The 21,468-nt window shown below is 40.2% G+C and overlaps 1 protein-coding gene across 1 annotated transcript; it reads left to right on the top strand.

The window, feature by feature from the left end:
- The first annotated feature begins 1,562 nt into the window (after nt 1-1,562).
- Nucleotides 1,563-20,422, top strand: LOC101846674 (protein PRRC1). The gene is made up of 10 exons (XM_035971416.1): nt 1,563-1,580; nt 7,229-7,368; nt 7,672-7,763; nt 8,676-8,751; nt 10,862-11,016; nt 12,685-12,739; nt 13,881-13,990; nt 14,447-14,604; nt 16,358-16,495; nt 17,082-20,422. Exons 2-10 carry the CDS (start codon nt 7,263-7,265, stop codon nt 17,257-17,259), a joined length of 1,068 nt encoding a protein of 355 aa, XP_035827309.1. The 5' UTR covers nt 1,563-1,580; nt 7,229-7,262; the 3' UTR covers nt 17,260-20,422.
- Nucleotides 20,423-21,468: the final 1,046 nt, after the last annotated feature.

Here is a 21,468-nt window from a genome sequence, read left to right as displayed (position 1 = left end):
TTAAAAATCTTGAGAGTATGCACGCATATCTTCACCAAAACCCTAGACAAGTGTATAATATTCTAAATTCAGAAAGGAAGTTACTTGCCAGAGTAGTATGTTTTAAAAAATAGCCTTAACTGAAGCTGTTTAATCAAATAATGTTAGTAATAGTTATGTTATTGCAATGTTAGAATTGGATTTGGGCACTCTTCGGGAGAAGGGGTCGCAGCCTAACTAAATAGACATTTATACAAAAAATCGGAAACAAAAACGGAAGTCGAGTAAAAAACCTGAACTGAGTTGCCTGCCAAACCTATTTGAGACTATTTTCAGCACTACTCTAACGGGGGTTTTTTTGTGTGCTGAGAACAATTTTGGCACTAAAAACTGCCACAAAGTATTTTTTTGTGAATTTAGCAGGAGGGAGACCCCCCACCCCCTTTTTTTTGAAAGGCAACTTCTGGTTTTGTTTCCGATGTGTGCATAATGTATAGATCTAAATGTCTTAGGGAGTTAGGCCGGGACCACTTCTCCCGAAGAGTACCTGGATTTGTTTACAACACACATATTATCCCTAACAGAATCCACGAAGACATGCAGTGCCTTGACCCTCGGCTTATAAATTTATTTTCTTGATTTTGATTGGAGTAAAATTTTCCATTACAGAACCAATATGCAACTATTAAAAGCTGACGCTATATTTGCTCAAAAGATAAGATTTTCCCCCAAACCGACAATACAATATATAATAGTCGTCTCCCTCGCTCGAGAGCTGGTCCGCCCGTTGGTGATTTTATTCGCCTCCCACTCTCAGCAGAGTGAGAGAGGGATCCGGGCGACTTTTGTTGTCCTATGATGCCCGAAACGTATGTATAGGTATAGGGCGTTGTATTGTAACTATTGTTATTCTCACCCTATCCATGATTTTATCTGGGAAGATTGAAGAATGACGGACCACTCGTATTATAATTGCGCGAGAATGGAGGGGGGGGGGGGGGGAGCTGGAGGAAAGAGGGGTGGGGGTTGGGGGTTCAGGGGGGTGGGGACAAATTGTTAATGAATAGATCTACCGGTCCGAGATTCTCCAAGAATATTAAAAACTGGGGAAAAATCATGAATTCCTAACCTACGGTTGAGACATAGGCAAGAGCAGTAGTTCCAGTCCGCTGGTCCGGTATTCTTCAATCTTACCCTAGATCTGCATAAAAAAATTAAAGTTTGCAATATTGATAAGTCATGTCAAATTGTAAGTAGATACGCACAGCTTCTCGAGCTTGGTTAGCCGTTCGTATGGCTTGGTAACTGAGTTCCGTCATCTCTCATCCCGGTGGCGTCGTCGGTCGCGAAGACATACAAACATGGTGGACAAGATCTCGTTGGACAGTGACAAATTCGAGAAAGTGATAATACAAAACCAACCTTTGCTTTTGTTTATTACAATTGAATTAATCCTGAAAATAGTATATTGAATAAATATATGGCTTTCGTAAGGGGAAAACAAAATAGAAAAAAAAATTAGAACCACGTAGAAAGAGGTGTCATCGAATTGCCAACTCGGTGTTTCTTTGGGAAAGAAACAAAAAAGACCAACTCAAACTGTTCTTTTTAGAATATGTGTTGAATATTCTTTGTATAGAGCTTCTTTATCACGAATAAAATGTATAATTCAAAAGAAAAGCTTCAATTCTTTTGAAATGTAATGTGCATGTAATAACCATCTTGAGCAATGTATGCGTTTTCCTGATGTCTGAAGGAAGACCTACAGTGGTCTTACAGATCAACTTGCCACAGTAGTCTTTACACATTAGTTTTACCTGGCATATTATTCTGAGTCAAAATTGTACACACACACACAGTCACACAGCTGAACTGTTCTTGTGGAGCGTATCAGGCTGAAGAATCAGCTGCTTACTTTTCCCCGTAAGTTGTTGATAAAGTCCAGCTTCGAGTCGGGGATTATGGACACAAATATGGAGTGATTGGATGCCTTGTACTGTTCAATAATATTATTATTTACCTCCCCAGTAACAACTCAGTACAGTCTTAGTCTAGATCTATAAGATCTAATCTAGATTCTAGATCTAGATATATAGATCTAGATCTAGATCTAGATCTAGATCTAGATCGTGACTCTTAGTTTAGTAGGCCTACTGCTATTATTGACTGTCTCTCTTCTATTATCTTTCTTCAACGTCTTCATACTTCAACTTCAATTCCTGTCTCTTCTTACTTTTGTCTTAGTCCCTGTCAAAGTTAAATCATTCTACTATTAGTAGAAAAGAAAGTGGCTATTCTCACCCGCCCGGAAGTTCTCGCAAGATCAACTCCTCCCCTCTTCTCTCTCTCTCTGTCTCTTTCTGAATACTGTCTATCGGTGTCGACGATCAAATTGACCAAAACAAAGTTAAAAAATGATGTTAAAACACAAAAGTAAATGAATTTGGTTGTCTACAAAGATGCTTCGGCTATTTAACTTTTCGAATCGAGCCGAACTACGCGGGTCGCCATTTTGTTTTGCCCGGAAATTCTCGCGCTACTCCTCTCTCTCTTTCTCTCTCTCTCTCCACTGCCCACAGACAAAATTGTACGCTTTTAGTAGGCTACAGTTGTAATGGAACGTTTGTTCACGGCACAGAATTCTCCAATTTTTCTGTTATCACCACAGTGTAGAATTCTGTGGTTTAGGGTGAACGCAAAATTTGGTAAACGCGCGCCGGGTGAGAATAGCCACAAGGCTCGCCTGCACTATTCTCACTCCGGGTGAGAATAGAGGTGGCCATTAGAAAATCAAATGTTCATGTACTCGTAGACTTGATCTTTTACAGGCTTCTTGAGCATTGAGGCTATCATGTGTACGGCCCTCCACTTCACTGACTTCACATTATAATAAAAGCCATAAAACCTGCTAGACTTCAAATCGCACACTACAACACAAGTGGGCCCTTTCACCAGTCACAAGCGTTGAAGACTGGCATTTTGAGGGGTATTTCAATAAAGGCCACCTCTATTCTCACCCGGGGTGAGAATAGGGCGCTTTTTCCGTAGTTCCCACCCCGCAATTTTATTCACGGGTTTGGGCCACAAGAGTAGGGGGGTTTCAGGGGGGCTTGCCCCCCTGACCTAATAAAAATAGGAAGGGGAGTTTCAGGGGGGCATGCCCCCCTGAATTTTACCATAATTTAATGTTTTGCAGTTGTTAGGTTTGATATCTTAGCTCACCGCGAATATCTAGATCTAGATGTAGGTCAGGCTCAAATAAGGGGGGTGGGAACTACCGAAAAAGCACCGAGAATAGTGCAGGCGAGTCTTTTGGCTATTCTCACCCGGTGCGCGTTCACCGTTATAGCCTAGATCTAGGCCAACAAATTTTGCGTTCACCCTAAACCACAGAATTCTACACTGTGATAACAGAAAAATTGTAGAATTCTGTGCTGTGAACAAACGTTCCATTACAACTGTAGCCTACTAAAAGCGTACAATTTTGTCTGTGGGCAGTGGAGAGAGAAAGAGAGAACAAAACAAAATGGCGGCCCGCGTAGTTCGGCTCGATTCGAAAAGTTAAGTAGCCGTAGCATCTTTGTAGACAACCAAATTAATTTACTTTTGTGTTTTAACATCATTTTTAAACTTTGTTTTGATCAATTTGATCGTCCACACCGATAGACAGTATTCAGAAAGAGACAGAGAGAGAGAGAGAAGAGGGGAGGAGTAGATCTTGCGAGAACTTCCGGCGAGTGAGAATAGCCACTTTTTCTTCAATAAATCACCACAACTCTCAGAATTACCCTATTGTAAGTATTTTTTGACACAGTAAAGTAACATTCAAGCTTAATCTAATACAAAAAACTAAAGTTGTCTAAGTCTAATACTTTAATTTGTATGATTTTTTAAAAATTGTCATGAATTTGATTTTCGGAAAAATTTCCAGAGACGTGACAAGTAGAATGAAATTCACTACAACAACAAAAATAAAAGTTCAAAGTGTTCTGGTTTGATTTGTATACACGTGCGAGTGTTTGGTGAAAATATAAAAGCTGGTCTGTGCATTGATTCAGATCCATACACTGAATTACATGAGACAGATGTACGGCACGACGTTGTTATTTCGTTGCGCGAAAAACAACACCGGTACTAGTGCTAGATCTAGCCCTAGAACTACGACTCGGGCCGTGTTCGGGTACATATCCAGGATCCTAACTATTAGACACATCATATTCTGAGACACTAGAACTAGTAAAACGTACAGAAGTATAGAAAACGGCGAAGTTATGTGGTTCTTATTCATATGCGACTTCTTCGACCGTTTCTACGACGCGACTGTCGGATTACTATCAGCCGTATAGAAAAAAACAAAGCGCGAGTTCCGGTCTGTTCAACCCCAGTTGGGGTCACTGTCCTTCACCTTCAATAACTTTAAAACTACTGGCCCCAGAGATACGAAACGAAGTCTAAGTAGCTCAGGCTTGGCCAAACAAGGGTACGAGGCGGGTCTCGCGATCCGTGCGTGATTTGTAGAGCGGAAAAAAAATTCCAAAGTTGGTCACGCAGGGCTTGTGAGACCCGTTGCGAGCGTCGCGGCGGGGGTCACGCAACTGTTGTGTGAACCGTCTGAAGTGAGTTAACCCTGGGCCTGGAAGCGCGCAGGCCTATATATCTATATATATATATATATATATATAGGGCTGACCTACTTCGACCGGGAAGCACAACAATGGGAAATTTCAGTATTCCTTAATATGATAGGCCGGCTCTATTTCTCCGTACGTTCGTGAAAATAAACTTTAACTCTATTTCTCTGAACGGTTTCCATTCTCGAGGTTTGTTGATAATAATTACGAATGGAGTGGCTGGTATGTGTGTAGGCCACCTCTATTCTCAACCGGGGTGAGAATAGTGCAGGCGAGTCTTTTGGCTATTCTCACCCGGTGCGCATTCACCATTATAGCCTAGATCTAGGCCAACAAATTTTGCGTTCACCCTAAACCACAGAATTCTACACTGTGATAACAGAAAAATTGGAGAAATCTGTGCCGTGAACAAACGTTCTATTACAACTGTAGCCTACTAAAAGCGTACAATTTTGTCTGTGGACAGTGGAGAGAGAGAGAGAGAAAGAGAGAGAGGAGTAGCGCGAGAACTTCCGGGCAAAACTAAATGGCGACCCGCGTAGTTCGGCTCGATTCGAAAAGTTAAATAGTCGTAGCATCTTTGTAGACAACCAATTTAATTTACTTTTGTGTTTTAACATCATTTTTTAACTTTGTTTTGGTCAATTTGATCGCCTGATCTAAGATGGAAAGTTACAAAATCTCCACAGTTGCCTTTTGATAAGTTCCGCTCTATTACTATGCGGACTTGTAAGTCAAGTGTTGTGGCAATTTTCCAGAATTTTTTAAATTTTGACTCCAACCGACTTTTTTCTGCCCTGGTCAGCCATTTCCAACCAAACATCTCCAACAGGCCAAAATTGTCATGGGAAATTGTTTAGTTCAGCAAATCTAGGAAGAGTATACGAACTGACAAAAACCAACAAAATGCTTTGGTGGTTGCCATTTGCTTTTTCCCAAATAGGACACCAAAAACACTGAAAGTGATTGTTGGGTATTCGAAATGCTTGAAGATTATTATTGAGGCTGTGTTTTGGTGTGTTTTGTGAAGATAAGTCGTGATCCTTGCTCTGCTGTTATTTTAGCTGTCCTGTCCTTCTCTTAGTTGGCTCTTAAATCTTGTTTTGGCCAGAAAAGTTAAATTTTATTGGATTTTGAAAACCACTTTCATTGCGACTCAGTGACTGTAGATCAAGCTCCTTGTTCTTTGCTCTGAGTCTGAGACAATACAGGGTAAATATTTGTTTTCATCATGTTAATGTCAGTAACACTGAGGCCAGTGTGAAAAACAATTGTAATTGGACATCCAGAGTTTACCCCATGCTGTACTGATCCATATATTATGTTCATTGTTCTTCTCTTTCAGCGTCTGTACCTCGGCATTCGCTGCCCCTTCTGGCCACTCATGACATTATCTGCCTAAGGTTACTACTACTCGAGTATACTGCCTAAGCGTGTCAGTGACACTGACCCTTTGGCTGCCCTTTCAGATGTCTTGCACTTCACAGAATTTTGCAAAAATCTTTTCCTCTTTCATCCATTCTGTCCCTCTAAGCAGACATGTGCGTACAGTTCTTCCCACTTTGTCATTCATTAGGTGCTGATTATCGGCGCTGACTCTCAATTACACTTTCACCTAAGCTGTCTTGTGGCGTTCTACCATGTGTGAGAGGTCCAGGAGATGGCGCATAGCCTTGCAGGATGTGTCTGCATACTTTCATTATGAATTCTTTCAAAGTGTTTCTGCTGCGATGTTGACATGGTGAAGAGACAGAGGCCATAGTCTATCACCGACAGCACAAGAGTCTGGCTCAGTGTGGCTAAAATTCTCTGTGGCATTCTGTTAAAACACGCCATGGTTTTCAATGCAATCAGACCTTTAATGACTTTTGTGTTGATCGTGGTTACGTGATCGTTCCTAGGGAGTGATATATTGAAAGTAATATCTAGATACCTCAGTGAGTGCTCATGCAGCATGCTTCAGGACCCTGCTGTTGATGGTGACTGGGCATCTCTGCTTTCACTGCGTGATTATTCAGTGAGCACCACAGCAAATAGGCCGTGTCAGTTTGGAGTTTGCCGTTGTGGCCGACACACCATTGCCCAATTCGATCCAGCTCCTGTTGCACTGTGTTAGCTGTTTCTTGCTGGTCCTCCCCCTGACTGTATACAAGGACATCATCCACAAAGCTCAGCACACACCCTGGGCGTTCCAGTTATCCTGAAGTGATTCCAGTGTATATGTTGAATAACACTGGTGCGAGTACTGACCCCTGCAGCAACACTGGTGGGATGCTTCTTATGTCAAAAGTCCAGTTTCCCAGTCGCATTGCAACTCTCCTCTTCAGCAGTGCCTCACCTACCCATATCACGAGCAGGCTGATCATTGTTCTCAAAAGGACATCATACTCAACCCCATAGTAGGCATCCTCAAGGCCAAGCGCTGCTGCTATCAGTCTCCTCACCTCGTTCAAACCCATCATAATCATCTAATACTAGGACAGCGATGTGGAGATATGGGTGAAGCTGTGCAATCAAGTTTATCCAGAAGGCACATATATATAATATATGTATATATATTGACTTTTTGTTTTGTACTAAATTTTCATAGCCTTGTTGGTACTTTTCTGTATTTCCAGAGTCAGAGCCTGACTACTTTACTGAAAGGATTCCATGATGATGGAAGAGGCGTGTGAAGAGCAGCCAGAAATGGTGTCTCATGAAGAAGCCGTACAGGCAGAGAAAGAAGCTACTGCAAGCTTACCCCCATCTGTTGGCAGTAGGTGTATTATTTTGCTTTAGTCTTCATTAACATTTTACAAACATGTTGGATCTGTAATTGTACACTTTTAAATTGTGAAATTAATTTGTCTATAAATCTCATAGTGATCAAGAATTATTTTTTAGTTCACTGAAATGTTAACTTATTAGAAAGTTCTGTGCCCAAAGTTTGTACATGATTTCTCCCCCACTCCCCCTTGTCCTCAGAAAGTTGATACTGGTAGTATTATAGCAAGAGATCATATAATTGATGCTAAACACTTCATCATTCATTTTGCATTTCAACATTTTATTTTCTAAGCCACACCTCCCAAAGTTCAAGTTCCACCTACATTAGAAGCTCCATCTCCTCTACCAGCATTTTTGACGAAAACAACCTCCTCATCTCCAGGGGTAAGAAAGACGGTGTTTGTGTAGAATGTTATGTGATGTTAATGGATAAGAAAGTAAAATTGTGAAACCATGGCATAAGCCATGATGATCCTAATTAATGTTGTCTCTTAGACTTTTGTATTCTTCTATTTGTATTATAATGACTTTTCCTTCTGATAATTATGAAGATATTGTGATATTTGTGCAGTATTGGGGGGGGGCATATTCCTGTAATTTACATGCTTAATCTGTTATCTGAGGACCATATGGCAACAAAGGTTAAACAGATTTCTTTTTGCATAAATTGTGTATTTATATACTTTGAATATTTCTTTTGAAAACTCAAGTTCCTGAATGCTGCAATGCAACATGAATTTTAAGGAAAAGGAACTTGTATTTGATACCCGTGTTCACTTAATTTACAGACAATGTCCCTGAACTTACAAATAAATTATTTGTTGTTGTTATTATCAATCCAACAACAATAAGTTTTCGTATATAGAAAACACTATCCTGTTCAAGCTATAATATAGTAAGCTAGTCTTTATGTGACTCATTTGGTCTGCTATGCCAGCAACGTATGTATTGTTCTACATCATAGAGTGTTAAAGCATATATGTGTTGCCACATGGATATAGAATATCATAAGCAAGCAGTCCCCATGCTAAAAATTACCGACAGTCCTGATGACTGCTTATATGTGTAGAAGGATTTATTTATATTATGTTTTTTCAATATATGTCATTTTGTATTCAATATTTTTACAAAATTGGTGTGTGTGTGTGTGTGGGGGGGTTGTTACACACTCTTTAAAATAATTTAGGTATTCGTTTCTACATAATAGAAATCCTGGGGTTTGTCGTTGTTTGAAATTTTAGGTGCTCAGTCAGCAATTAGATTGGTTTCATTGAATTCTTTTCTCATGCGTCATAGACACCACAGACACCAGTTACAAAATCTTCAACTCCAAGCCAACCTGTCAGGTCCCCAGTGTCATCAGCTGCCCCAGGTAAGTTAGTGTTTGAAGGAAATGTCTAGTTTTCATTCTTTTTAAGTCTTTTTGTACTCACTGACTGCCAGGGGTTGAATTTATGATGTAATCCTGGCTGTTGACGTTTCAAGGGTGTTTAACCCTTAACTCTAGTCCTGCGGGGTTAACCGGAAGAGGGCTCTTATGGATCGATGACCCACTTGCGTCGCCCGCGAGCTTGTGCCGCGGGGCGCCAGGGTCAGACACCGGTCAAGCAAGCGTGCCGCGGCAGGTCAGGGAAACACCTAGTTTCGCTGAAATTATTGAAGGGGGTGTGTCTAATTGGAATGAAATACAAGCAGTTTGTACTCTGGAAGAACATAGAAGTTGTACTTTTTTGGAACTGAAATGAATGAAGAATGTTATTTCAGATTCTTTGGGTGGAAGTTAAGCTTTGGTAATTATTTACTGCAGTTAAAAGATTTTAAAAAGGAGAAAGGAAGAAAAAAAAGGTGGATTTTGTTGTTAGTTCTGTAATTTAGTGGGGGGGGTTTTTAAACAGAAAAAAGAGGTGAGAACTTTGAGAGCTTTCCCTTTCTTTTTTTTTTTTACGTAGTACTGCAGTTGGCCATCCATGCAGTTCAGGCATGAATGTTCACCTCTAAGCCACGATGAGGCCCGGTACTTCCGATTTCGTTAGGGGGGGGGTTGTCCTAAAAAGGACAGTTCGTTGTCCTGAAAGGGACAGTTGGCCTAGTCTGAAGAGGAACTGCGTGGGGAGGATTCAGCTGAGTTGTCAGAGGGAGAGGCTTCAGTTGAGTCGTCAGAGGGAGAGACTTCAGTTGAGTCGTCAGAGGGAGAGGCTTCAGTTGAGTCGTCAGAGGGAGAGGCTTCAGTTGAGTCGTCAGAGGGGGAGGCTTCAGTTGAGTCGTCAGAGGGGGAGGCTTCAGTTGAGTCGTCAGAGGGAGAGGCTTCAGTTGAGTCGTCAGTGCCTTGGAGTCTGCGGTAGGCCCTCTTGTAGTCCTTCTTTGAGTGGTACAGCTCGAAGCATGGCATGAGGCAGAGGCCTACATTGCAGTGGACGCACTCAGCTATCGCTTCCTTCCTCTTCCGACCATCACCCGCGGCTTTCCTCTTTCCTGTGCTGGTGGTGCAAACAATGCAGAGTCGAGTGGCAGGTCTGACCTTTTTCCCTGGTTGCTCTACGGTGCCAGCACGACGAGGGACTCTGCTGGGGAAGTGCCTGGCTGTAAGACGATGTATTGAAGAATCTCCAGGCTGGAGGCTGGTGCGTCTTGAAGGCTTTTGAGGGGTAATCTGTCTCGCCATCTCCTTGGCCAGCTCTCGCTTGAACATACGGTGACTGATGGGCTGTGCAGTCGACTCTTTGTACAGCAGGTAGGCGTTGAGCTCTGCTAACATAAAGAAGTGGAAAAAAACTTTCTTCCACCACTTCAGTGTCTTCCGCTTAAATGAGTTGTACTGGACCATCTGATCCGACCTGTCGACAGCTCTCTGCTCCCTGGTGGCTCTGTCTGCCCGTCCCGTGTCGCTCATACCGCCAGAGTGGATGGATGTCAAGATGTTGACTTCGCGTCGATCCATGAACTTGATATGATTCATCGTTCCCGTTGTCATGAGCTTTACTTCTCCCTTCTTGTTCAACACCTTTTTCCCCGCCATCTCCTTCGACAGTCCCTTCCTGTTGAGTCTGACAGTGCCGCATGCTGTTGTCTTGTTGGTAAGTAGGTCTATCAGGAGGACTGGGGCAGTGTAGAAATTGTCGATGTATAGTCGATGTCCACACCCCAGGTAGGGAGACAGCAGCCTCATCACGGTGTCGTAAACTGCTCCCTTGTAGTATTCTTCGAGGTCAAAGGCATGACCGTTCTAGCCTTGTAAGAATTTCCACTTTTCTCCTCGAAAATGGGTGGCTGTCTTGGACAAGTTTGACTGTATTTTAGATTGACATCTTTTTTTTGTGTGTGTGTGCAGAACAGAATGCCATATTGTCGTGATGATGGCTTATCGTATCAACGGGTAAAAGAGAGCATGCTCCCAGTGTGAAATGTTGAAATCTGACTCTGGAAATCATTCCTTGTGTGCCCAAGTATTGATTGGCTATTACTCCTGTCCCCAACCCTCCCAGAATCTCCACAGATTCCCCATGAGGGAAAGAGTGAAGTGCCTCCACCCCAGCCTGCCCCAGAGCAAGAAATTGTCAAGCCTCAGGGTGGTGGTCAGGGTCTCTTTGGGTGGATCTCGGGCAACAGTCTAGTCAACAAAATGGTGGAGAAAACAAAGGTACCAAAAACTAAATTTTCAAGTAGCTGTATGCTAATTTTATCTGTTCCATATGAAAGGCCTATGTCTCCTAAGATTTTTTGGTACCATTCTTTAACTTTTCAGTCAATGTTTTAAAAAAAGGTAGCTGTTAAAAATTTGATCAAATTTGCTAAAGTTGCTAACTGGCTGCAACTCCATGTTTGACAGATAATAAAAGAGTACCAAGTGCACCAAACATCTCCACATTAATAGAGTACAGTCACTATAACATAGATATGGAGCCTAATTTTTTTCAAGACAGTAAGATCATTACAAATTCTCAAACACAATGATCTGTCTTTATTTCGACAAAAATGCCGTGCACTGACCCGGTTGGGACATCGTCTCTATACTGTAGTGTACCGAGTGCTCCCCGCGAGGGAGGTCACATGCTTTCTGAGTTTCGGGTAAGGATTGATGCAAACTAATTCCAAGCCGATTACATTAATCTATTAGAAAATTAACTGATCTTTCTATTGGTACCTTTTTTTAGCCGGCATTTTACATATTTAGGTAAAAAATGATCTTTGAAAACTTTGGCGGTATTTTTAAAAGCTTTCTATTTAAAAGCCAAAGGCCAAAATATAACAGGGGAAAGCACGTACAAAGCTGTTCAGTTCTATGCCAATGAAAAGACGGTATTTAATCATCAATCTTTCCGCTAAGCATTTGAATGCACATATGTCAATTTTTGAACCTGCCGACCATGCATTCCGACCGCGAGGGGCTCTGCTTTCCACGCTGATTCTCCAGCTCCAAATTATCAGACATGTGAACAACTTACACCATTGAAACGAGGAAAAGCTGAACTTTTACAAGGTGTACAGTATTTGGGTTTTTTTATAGCGAAAGAGCAAAGAAACAGCGATCTGAATGACCCCGATTTTACTGATACCCTACGCTCGGAAGGCAGCGAGTGCCCACGAGGCCGTGTTTACGCTACTTAGACATATGTGATATTTAGTCAAAGTAGCCTGTGTTTTCTTTAGATTTCTTTTTTCTTCTTTGCATCCTGGGGATATTGATGAGCTGTTTGTAGTTCAACTTTTCTTTAGATTCCTGCAAACCAGTGTTATACAACTACAGAATATTTTTAAGATATCTTGTTTCAACAATTTGGGAACATCATCGCTGACAAATAACCCATAGACCAGGATTAAAAAATAGCCTTGTAAATTTAAATAGTTAATCAAGAAATCACCAATGAGCAATTTGCACAATGCTTGAAATTGTTGTATTTTCACATAAATACCCCTTTTGGGCCACTCTCATAAGCAGTCTCAAGCACTGATTATGTAAGCTAACAGTTTAAACTGGTAGAGTCTACCTCAAATAGGGGGGGGGGGGGGGGACTAACTCTTTATGATCCCATGACTGCTGTTAGTGCTTGCTTTTTTCTCAACTTTTCGCTGCCTTATTACCAGGTCATGGCATGTTTTATATATGGACTCATGGCTGCAAAAGGCAAGATCAAGTCAGCCAAATTTGAAACCAAACTGATATTACATTTGTCATCTCTGCTTCTTTGACTTCTGTTTTTGTATTCACAACTTAAGTTGCATTTATTGTTTTAAAATTTCTCACTGCGTTATTCAATTTTAAATGATTTTTTAAAGGGTTGATATATTATTCTTTTGTGTGTTTCAGAGTTCAATGGAATCTGTCATAACTACATTGGATCCTGGCATGAAACAAGTAATTAGTAAGTACCGTACATCACCAGCCTGTGGGAGACACATTGGAATAAACAAACCAACAATAAACTACACAACATCAAGCCCAAACTGGGTCTACAAAAACCTTCGGGCCTCCCCAGAAGAGATGAAGTCATTTTTACTCGATTACGTGTCAGACACACCTTCTTAACACATAAGTACCTCCTACATGGAGATGAAAAACCGTTTTGTGTTGGATGCGACACAGATTTTACCATTAGGCACATTTTAAGAGAATGTCAGGACTTTGGAGAGACCGAAGGAATCATTTTAAATGCAAAAAATTGCAATATCTGTTCTCCGTCACTGGTCCCAACAAAATACTCGATTTTATAAAGGCCATTTGACTTCTCGTAAAATTATAAAAACAGTTATTTTGATTTTAAGCAAGTTATCATTTTAAATTGTTATTTACCTCAAGTTTTTAACATTTGAAATCTGGTTTGAGCTAAGCCATGCAGTGAACTGTTGTGAATGCTACCAACTTGTGTTTTGCGTGTTCATTTGACCTTATGAAGTTGCGGACGTCGTAAAACTCTTACTAAACAGACAAGTAAGTACATCAAGGTCCTACTGTCAGAATTGATTTTCAGCTAAGCTCGTTACCCAGGACAGCAGTCTTGTGTCTCAGTGTTAATGGACTCACTTTCTAGATCTAGCCCCCTCGTGACATTCTTTAAACCCCAGGTCTTCGATCGTGTCACTCTTCTCATTTCTCTTATTCCCTCTGTCCCTCATCTTGTTCACAATTTCGAATAACCTACAAATCTAAGTCAAAATTTTCTGCCTTTCTTGAGTCATTTTTGTGTTTACGTTTTGCAAGAGCATTTAGCCATCCGCAAGACTAGATCTGCATTTATTGATCACTTGCAAGCCGAGTAGTAAAGTAATTCTAGCAAATTTGGTACCGATGTGCGCCATTTTTACTTTCAAATAGGAATGCAAGCAGTGTTTGTGGCAAGAAGTCTGTACAGAAGAATTAGAAGAGCCAGGTGATTAGCATGAGAACTGATATGTGCTATAAAAATCGGTTCATTCGTTTGGAATCACCCAGTATAATAAGAAGTAAAAAAATTTTGTGTTGGTAGTAAAACAAGTTTTCCTCCATTCTATTTTATCTTTTCACAGACTCAGGTGGTGATGTTGAAGTTGCTGTAACATCAACAAAAGACAACAAAGTCGTGCCTGTGAGAGAAGCTTTTCAGTCTGTGTTTGGGAAGGCAACTGTTACTGGAAAAGTAAGTAGTTAAAGTAGATTGAAACTTGCATGGAGGGGGAGCTGTATTGTTTTGCTTTCTGTAAAAGTAATGTGCACATGTATATTTAAACATTTTCCTAGAATAGTGTTTCCATTCTTTGTGTTTTGGAAAATACTATACATGTTTTTCATTGGCGTTTGAAATGTCTAAAAAACTCAACAACCTTTTTGTTGATAATTTATTATTTCATTTGCTCGTTGCTGTGATGTGAAAAGATGAAGTTCAAATCTGAGACGGCTACCTGTTTCTGTTTGCTCTTTCTTTCCTGATTGTTCTTTCCAACTGGTGCCCTTATAAAAGGTCACAATCTCTTAAGTTATAATGACTTACTCAAGTTATAATGACTTACTAGGTCAAGTTTGGCATCAGACTTCAACCAATTTTTAAACAGAAAGGTATGGAATCTTTTCACATGCAATGATTTTTGTATTTCAGGCCAGCCAGGCTACCACAGCGGCCCAGCCAGTCGGTTTCACAGCGGGACTGAAAGGGGCTGAGGAGAGGATTTCGAATCTCAGAAAAAGTGGGAGTGTTCCTGATGGTCAAACTGTGGTGTCTGTGGAGGGTTTCATCGTTGAGATTTTGCCAGACAGGTTTGTGTTTTCTACTCTTTATCATGTACAGTGGGTTTCTAATACAGTAAATGTAAGGTCAGGGAAAAGTAGTAAATGTAAGGTCAGGGAAAAGTAGTAAATGTAAGGTCAGGGAAAAGTAGTAAATGTAAGGTCAGGGAAAAGTAGTAAATGTAAGGTCAGGGAAAAGTAGTAAATGTAAGGTCAGGGAAAAGTAGTAAATGTAAGGTCAGGGAAAAGTAGTAAATGTAAGGTCAGGGAAAAGTGGTAAATGTAAGGTCAGGGAAAAGTGGTAAATGTAAGGTCAGGGAAAAGTGGTAAATGTAAGGTCAGGGAAAAGTGGTGAATTTTGGTCTGGTAGGAAAAGAGTTAACAGACCAAAATCTTTCTTCTTCTTCTCATTCATCTTTGACACATTACACCCTAAGGGCCTGGACGGGAAGTCCATTGTTAGATCCTAAGCAAGGGGAAGGAACCCACCTCCCGAGAATACGAGCGTCTAAAAAATCACATTTAAAATATACTACACAAATTCCAAAAATCCTGAAAAAATGAAAGTTAAAAAGCAAACTGAATGTAGTTTCAGAAAAATATAACTTGATGTATGCGCAAACTGTTGGAAATGTTCTAACTTTAGTTCAGTCAGGGTGTCCGACCCGTCACTCTCACTCTCGGCCTGGCGGTCAGGCCCTAGTTCTAAATTCTAGATTTTCTACGTCTGATCAATCTCAATTGCCCCAAACTCTTGCTACAGCGTTTTCTTCAAAATCTGAGTCGTCTGATTTATCATATGCTTGGTTTTGCTCAAATCCATCGTTATTTCTGTTTTCAAACTCAATTGTGTCGCCTTTCAACAAGTCGAGACACCTTCGAAGTGTCGATAACGCGATCGCACTTCGATCCGCTCTAATACTAAAACTACTGGCCCGAAAAATTTCATTTCGGTATTAAACGAAAGAAAAAACTTTTTGCAATAACTATGCAAATCAAAATCTCGGCCCCAGAGTCTGCGAGACTCTGTTTCTAAAGACGCTAGGTCGGCGCGGATGGTTCCGGGCGAGTTAGGGTGGAGCACGTAAAGGAATTCCCGGATGATCGCAGGCAAGTTAGGGTGTAATTTGTTAAATGGACGTCTCGGTCTCTAGTGCGAAGATTGCTGTTCGCTGCAGGTCCTTCAGGCTTCCCCATAGAGTTTTGGTTTTCTCTACCCAAAGTTGGGCCAATATTTCTATCTACTTCCCTCGAGCATTGATCAGGTTTAATTGGTCACTATTAAGGACAAGCGGGCTAACCCAGATTTCGGGAGTTTCCAGAAATCTTGACCTGCACTAAAAGTGGGCATTGGTTTCATTGGTGTGGATATTTGTTTGGTTATAGGGAAAACTCTCCTGGGCTTTTAAAGAAACTGAACAAGGGGCTAAAACTTTACCTCCGATTTTCTCTAAACAGCATTTTTCGGGATAGCCCCCTTGTGCTTCAAAGCGACCAATTTCTTCTTTTTGTGTCTTTGAACATTAGAGAGTTATAATGTGCTATATTTATAGTACAAGTGGTAACAAGAGAGAACTGAATATGTGGGCAAATAGTATAAGGGTGATCTTTTCTTAATAATTTGTACTCAAGGTTTCCCGAAAATTGTATTGCCTCATGTTGCTGAATTCTGCGATATGGCAGAAGATGGGATATATTGGATATGCTTTTGTCCTTCTTCTGTCACAGAATTTAAAATTTAAACGACCATAACGCCTCATGGTTGCTTTTGTTGGGTTGACAGGTGGTTTGAGATGAGCTGTCTTGTACTGAAAGATCCTTCTCATGGCATAGAGCTCCAGACATTCTCCCAGCCTACTCTCATCCCAGCTGAGTATGTGTTGAAGGCTCAGGACAAGACACCCTCAGACTACCCTTTGAAGTAAGTAACATTATTGTGCTCTGTTGGCAGGTAACGTTTACATTTGTAGGTACAGGATGGTGAATGTTCTTGAAAGCTGTTTCTGTGGTTCTTGTTCCTTAATTTTTTTAATACTCTCCTTTACAAAGTAGATGATCAATTGGTAGGCTACTTTTTTCCCCCACAGTATTTCATTAAGAGTGACCTCATTTAGGTTTTAAGTAGCCCAAATAGGCACAGCCCTTATTTGGGCTACTCTAGCTCACATAACCAAATATCCCTCCCCTCTGAACTCAGGAGGCTAGTAGGTTGCAACTCTGTGTCTCTGTAATTTCAATCTAGTTTGTCTTAGCCTCATAGCATTAGTGTAGATAAGTAGAATCTAAAATTCCAGACCTATTGAATGCTGAATGTAGATCACATAAAATCTAGATCCAACGAACCTTAATTAAAGTTCATCATGTATACAGGGAATCTGTTGTTAAGAGCAATTGAGTTTGAAAGATGTGAACATAGAACCGAGGCGCTGCTGAATACAGAATGTGTCTTCAGACACAAGTGTGATGTCAAATTTACTCAAGAGTCTGCATTTCCTTTCAAATCTCAGGTGGGCTGGTCTAGCAGTGACAATCGGAGAAGTTATTGAGGAAGCTCAACCTCACATCGGCCATGCAGACTGGCAAATGGTTTTGTCCGGCGTCTCCAGGCGACAGTCTCTCCTCCTGGCGGCTCAGAGTCTTGCCTTCATGTATAAGGAGCGTCTTCCTACATCTTTTGTTTCATAGAGGCACATTCTCCTGTGCTTCTCAGGTCGATCATAATGAGGTTTTTGTCTGCTAAGAATGAAGCTGTATAATGGCCTCAATTCAATAGCTAAATTGTGGGTGGGGTCTGAATTCGACCCTCCTCCCCAATCCTCACCCCCCTATTCTTTTTATAATAGATTCTACCCCTCCTGAAAATGCTATTTTTGCATAACATGCAGAACAACAATGGAAATTTAGAGCAATTTTACAGTTCCATTTCTAGTGGCCCGAATCGAATTTTGACTGATTGTTGATATATTTTGTTCTTTTGATGCATCATGTTCAAGGGATGAAGTGAGTGGAAATATTTTCATTCCTCTGAAGTTTGTTGGCAGGGTGAAGAAAAATATTTTACCTGCAGGGTGGACATGTGGATCATCTTGAGGGTATTTTATAATGATGATAAAGTGATCTTTACAAGGGAACATTGTAATTGTATGCTACATAAACTCTGTGTGTAACTGATAAATGGAACATGTCCCTCCCGTTTATTTCCCAGACATTTTAAATCCCTTTTTTGTTGAGATATAAATTGTGATACACATGTTCTGTCAACTGTGAAAGTTTTGTTGATACAAGTTTCATCCTGTTTGGAGCACATCTTTACTGATGTTGCTCATTGAGCATAATTTTAATCAATGTTTTTGATTATTTGGAATTGTGACAGTCACTGCATGAAGGACTATGTCCTCTCTCGAGTTCGTTTTGACAAAAGTTAATGCCGTATTACCTACTAAGTAGGGCATATCGAATGTTAGGTGCTTGGTCCCTTGACTGAACACTGGGCGTGAAAGAAGCGTTCAGAGAACGAGATAAAATCATCCCCCGTTTCCCAGGGTTGTATCTTAATGCACCAAAGCGACCACTGGCATAAAAAATGTAGGCCTTATTGTAAAAATATTTGTCCACATTTTGATATGAGGTCAGTGCTCTCTCGGTTTGTCCTTCTCAATGTGTCTTTGATATTGATTTTCATTTGCCATTTCCTGGCGATTGTCTTGATACTTAAGTGGAGTTGTGATTGTTTTTAAAAAGAATGCAAAAACATGAATCCAATCAACGCTATTTTTCCCGTCTGACACTGCAAAATTGATATTACTATGCAGAGAGAAAGAAATATAAGTCTCCAGTAAGAGTAAAGAAATTGACATTAAGACCATCTTGTTTTAAAGATTTGTTGCCTGTGCATGTGCCTTCAAGAATATTGTCCACAGCAGTCCTATTTATTTTGGTGGAATTTAGCAATCAGCCTATAAAAAAAAGTCTTGTGGTCTTGTGAGGATTTTGCGTACAGGGCATCATAGTCCAAGGAATGTGAAGTACTGAAGGAAATGAAAGGAAAGATCTTTAAAACACTGTTGCTTTGGAGAGTTTCAGAATACAATAAACTTTTACTCCTCGTTTACAAATCAACAAAAATCTTGAAAATTTGATTGTTTCAGATGGCCATTTTGCTTGCTACTCTTTGTAATAATGGAATAAGTGACATGAGTGGCTGACAATTTGCAAAATGGTAGAAGTTTTTATTTGGGAATGGTTTACAAAGACAATAATCTACACTGCCTGTAAAACTAAAATGGCAGTGGACAGGCATTCTTGATTAAGGGTGAATATTGAGGGCACGTTGTCAGTGTTGCATTGATATTATTTTTGTCAATATGGTACTTAGTTTGTATTATTTGTTGAGTTGGCGGCTAAAAATTTAGAGAATGAACCTGTATTCTGTTGTCCTGCTATCACTAACAAACTTAAGAACTTGGCCTCTGTTCGCTATTATGTTTTTATCTTGTATTGTTTCTGTTGGTGAATATGGTTCTTTTTTATTTTCTATTTCAAGATCTGTGGTAAAATCTGTTTTTCAGCTCAGTCTAAAATGCTTCACACTAACCTCAAAGTGTGTCATTTTTTCAAAAGTTTACTGTCTAGTTGTTGTGAAAATAACTTTCCTTTATTCCTTATTCATTTATGTTCGCATTGCATGGCCATTTTGTTTTCTTTAATGTGTGATTTGAAAATCCCTGTCATATTTCCCCTTTAGTAGTACATGACTCGTTTAGGATGCAACTTCTCAGAATCCATTTAACTGTTTCCTTTATTTTGGTTTTACAGTTGTGATACTTTTTCATCTCACTTCTGAGTTTCTCTAAGCAATTTTACCTTTATGTCAGTAAAACGATTGTTCGTAAGTAAAATGATTGTTTATGTCTTGAGGCTTATGTTGCTAAAATTTTACACGCTACACATGCAATAAGACCTTCACATTTTCTATGCCGCTTTCAAATTCATAAAATGTTTATGTAATTGACATGGGAAAGAGCAGAAAATATTCAATTGACTCTAAAGTTTCTTAATTCAGGCAGTTTTACTGTGGGTGGTTGGCTGATGCTGTGGTGTGGTTTGCTCCTTCTTTCCTATCAAACATCTATCATCCTTATCTCTCTTCCTCCTCTTTTGTGTATATTACTCTCTTGTATCACCTCTAATTGTCGGCACTTACATGACCTAATTGTGTTACAAGTGCTGTTAAAATCTTACTAAAACTAGAAAAAAGCAGTTTCACTGTTACAGTGCTAGCAATCTTTTATTGTCTCTACCACTTCAGCACACCAGCTGTAAGTTTTTCTTCCCTCAGTACAATAATATATATATATTATATATCCCCTCCCCCTCACCCCCAATTGAATTGTTGTGTCCCCTGATTTGTTGAGAATGCCAAATGAATTTGAGAGTAGGTTTGAGGGAATGGCAGCTGTGTGTATTTTTCAGTGCTAGTGCTACGATCCCGTTTCATTTCTTGGAAATGGTATCTAGTTATACTGATCCCATTGTCTTCTTTGTTTTAGCAGCCCCTTTGATTTCTCAGATTAAAACATGACGTATCTCTACACCTTTAAAATTTCCTATTTTCTATACAAATGTTTCTGTACTTTCTTTACATGAGGACTATTTGTTTGTTTAATTTTGTTAAAATGTTCAGAGTGCATGATTAGAACTTGCAGGCTTGCTATGACTAGCATAGATCACTCGCAAAATGATTTTGCTGTGTTCAGGCTTTCTTATTTCCCCTTGCAAGGCTGTACATTCTGAGCCAATACTCTGTGGAGGGTTCTTACGCAATAAACAATATGAGCTATCAATGAAATACAGATCTTTATGATTATTATATGTTTGATACCGCTTTATAAGGTGAGTAAAGAAAGAACTTTCCTCATTTTACTTGCGACAGAGGTAGTGTATATGTGTCGCGACGCAGTGGAATCAGGCGCTCGTCAGTTTTTGGCCATTTGGAGTTATTGATATAATAATCTTAAAGCATGTTTAGTTGCCTTGCTTTTGGTGAAACAAAATAGCCATCTATGTTGAACGCAAGTCGAAATATTTGCGATTGAAGGAGGTAAGGGTCGTCCGATTTCAAAGGTGAAACTAGCGAGAAAATGGCCTCCAAAGTTTGGTACTTTCCATAGCTTGAAAATCCTTGGAAACTGAAAATTGCAATTTTTTGTGAAATGAAGGATAACACAAAAAGTAATGGAAAGGAAGATGCTGGGCATAGGAATACAAGATCAAGTATAACACAAATAAATTCAAAAGAAAACAGGAGTAGCAGATATCCCCATGGAAATGAGCTGGTCACCTCAGTAGAATGTCACAGATCGTGCCCCCTTAGTGACAGAGTTCTAACTCCACTTGTGAAGACTGAGTAACACGTATACACGGCTGACACAGACGCACTGCATGGGTGGTTGGTGGGTGCTGTGGTGTGGTTCGCTCCTTCTTTCCTATCAAACATCCGTCGTCCTTATCTCACCTCTTTTTTTTGGTGTTTGTTACTCTCTTGAAGCACAATCTATTCTTCCACACTTATATGACCTTATTGTGTTGCAAGTGCCGTAAAACTCTTACTAAAACTATTTTTTTTAAAAGACGCACTGCACGCTGCATCAAAAGGCTCCATCTGACTTGACATTTTTGGGGAACTTTACAAATAAGGTGCAAAGACATTTCACATGAGAATGTAAATCTTTGAATCCAATTTTCACTTAAACTATATATATATATCTCATGGAGTCAGAACTAGGCCAGGGCAAGATCGACTCTGGGATCGATTCTTTCGACTCCAAATGAGGACTCAAAGAATCGATCTTGTTCCATGTTCCCAGACTCTAAGCTTCGACTCCGCCCAGGGTC

The sequence above is a fragment of the Aplysia californica genome, unplaced genomic scaffold (genome assembly GCF_000002075.1).
Source record: "Aplysia californica isolate F4 #8 unplaced genomic scaffold, AplCal3.0 scaffold00432, whole genome shotgun sequence".
Taxonomy (NCBI): Eukaryota; Metazoa; Mollusca; class Gastropoda; order Aplysiida; family Aplysiidae; genus Aplysia; species Aplysia californica.
This window is presented reverse-complemented; position numbering and strand designations above follow the sequence as displayed.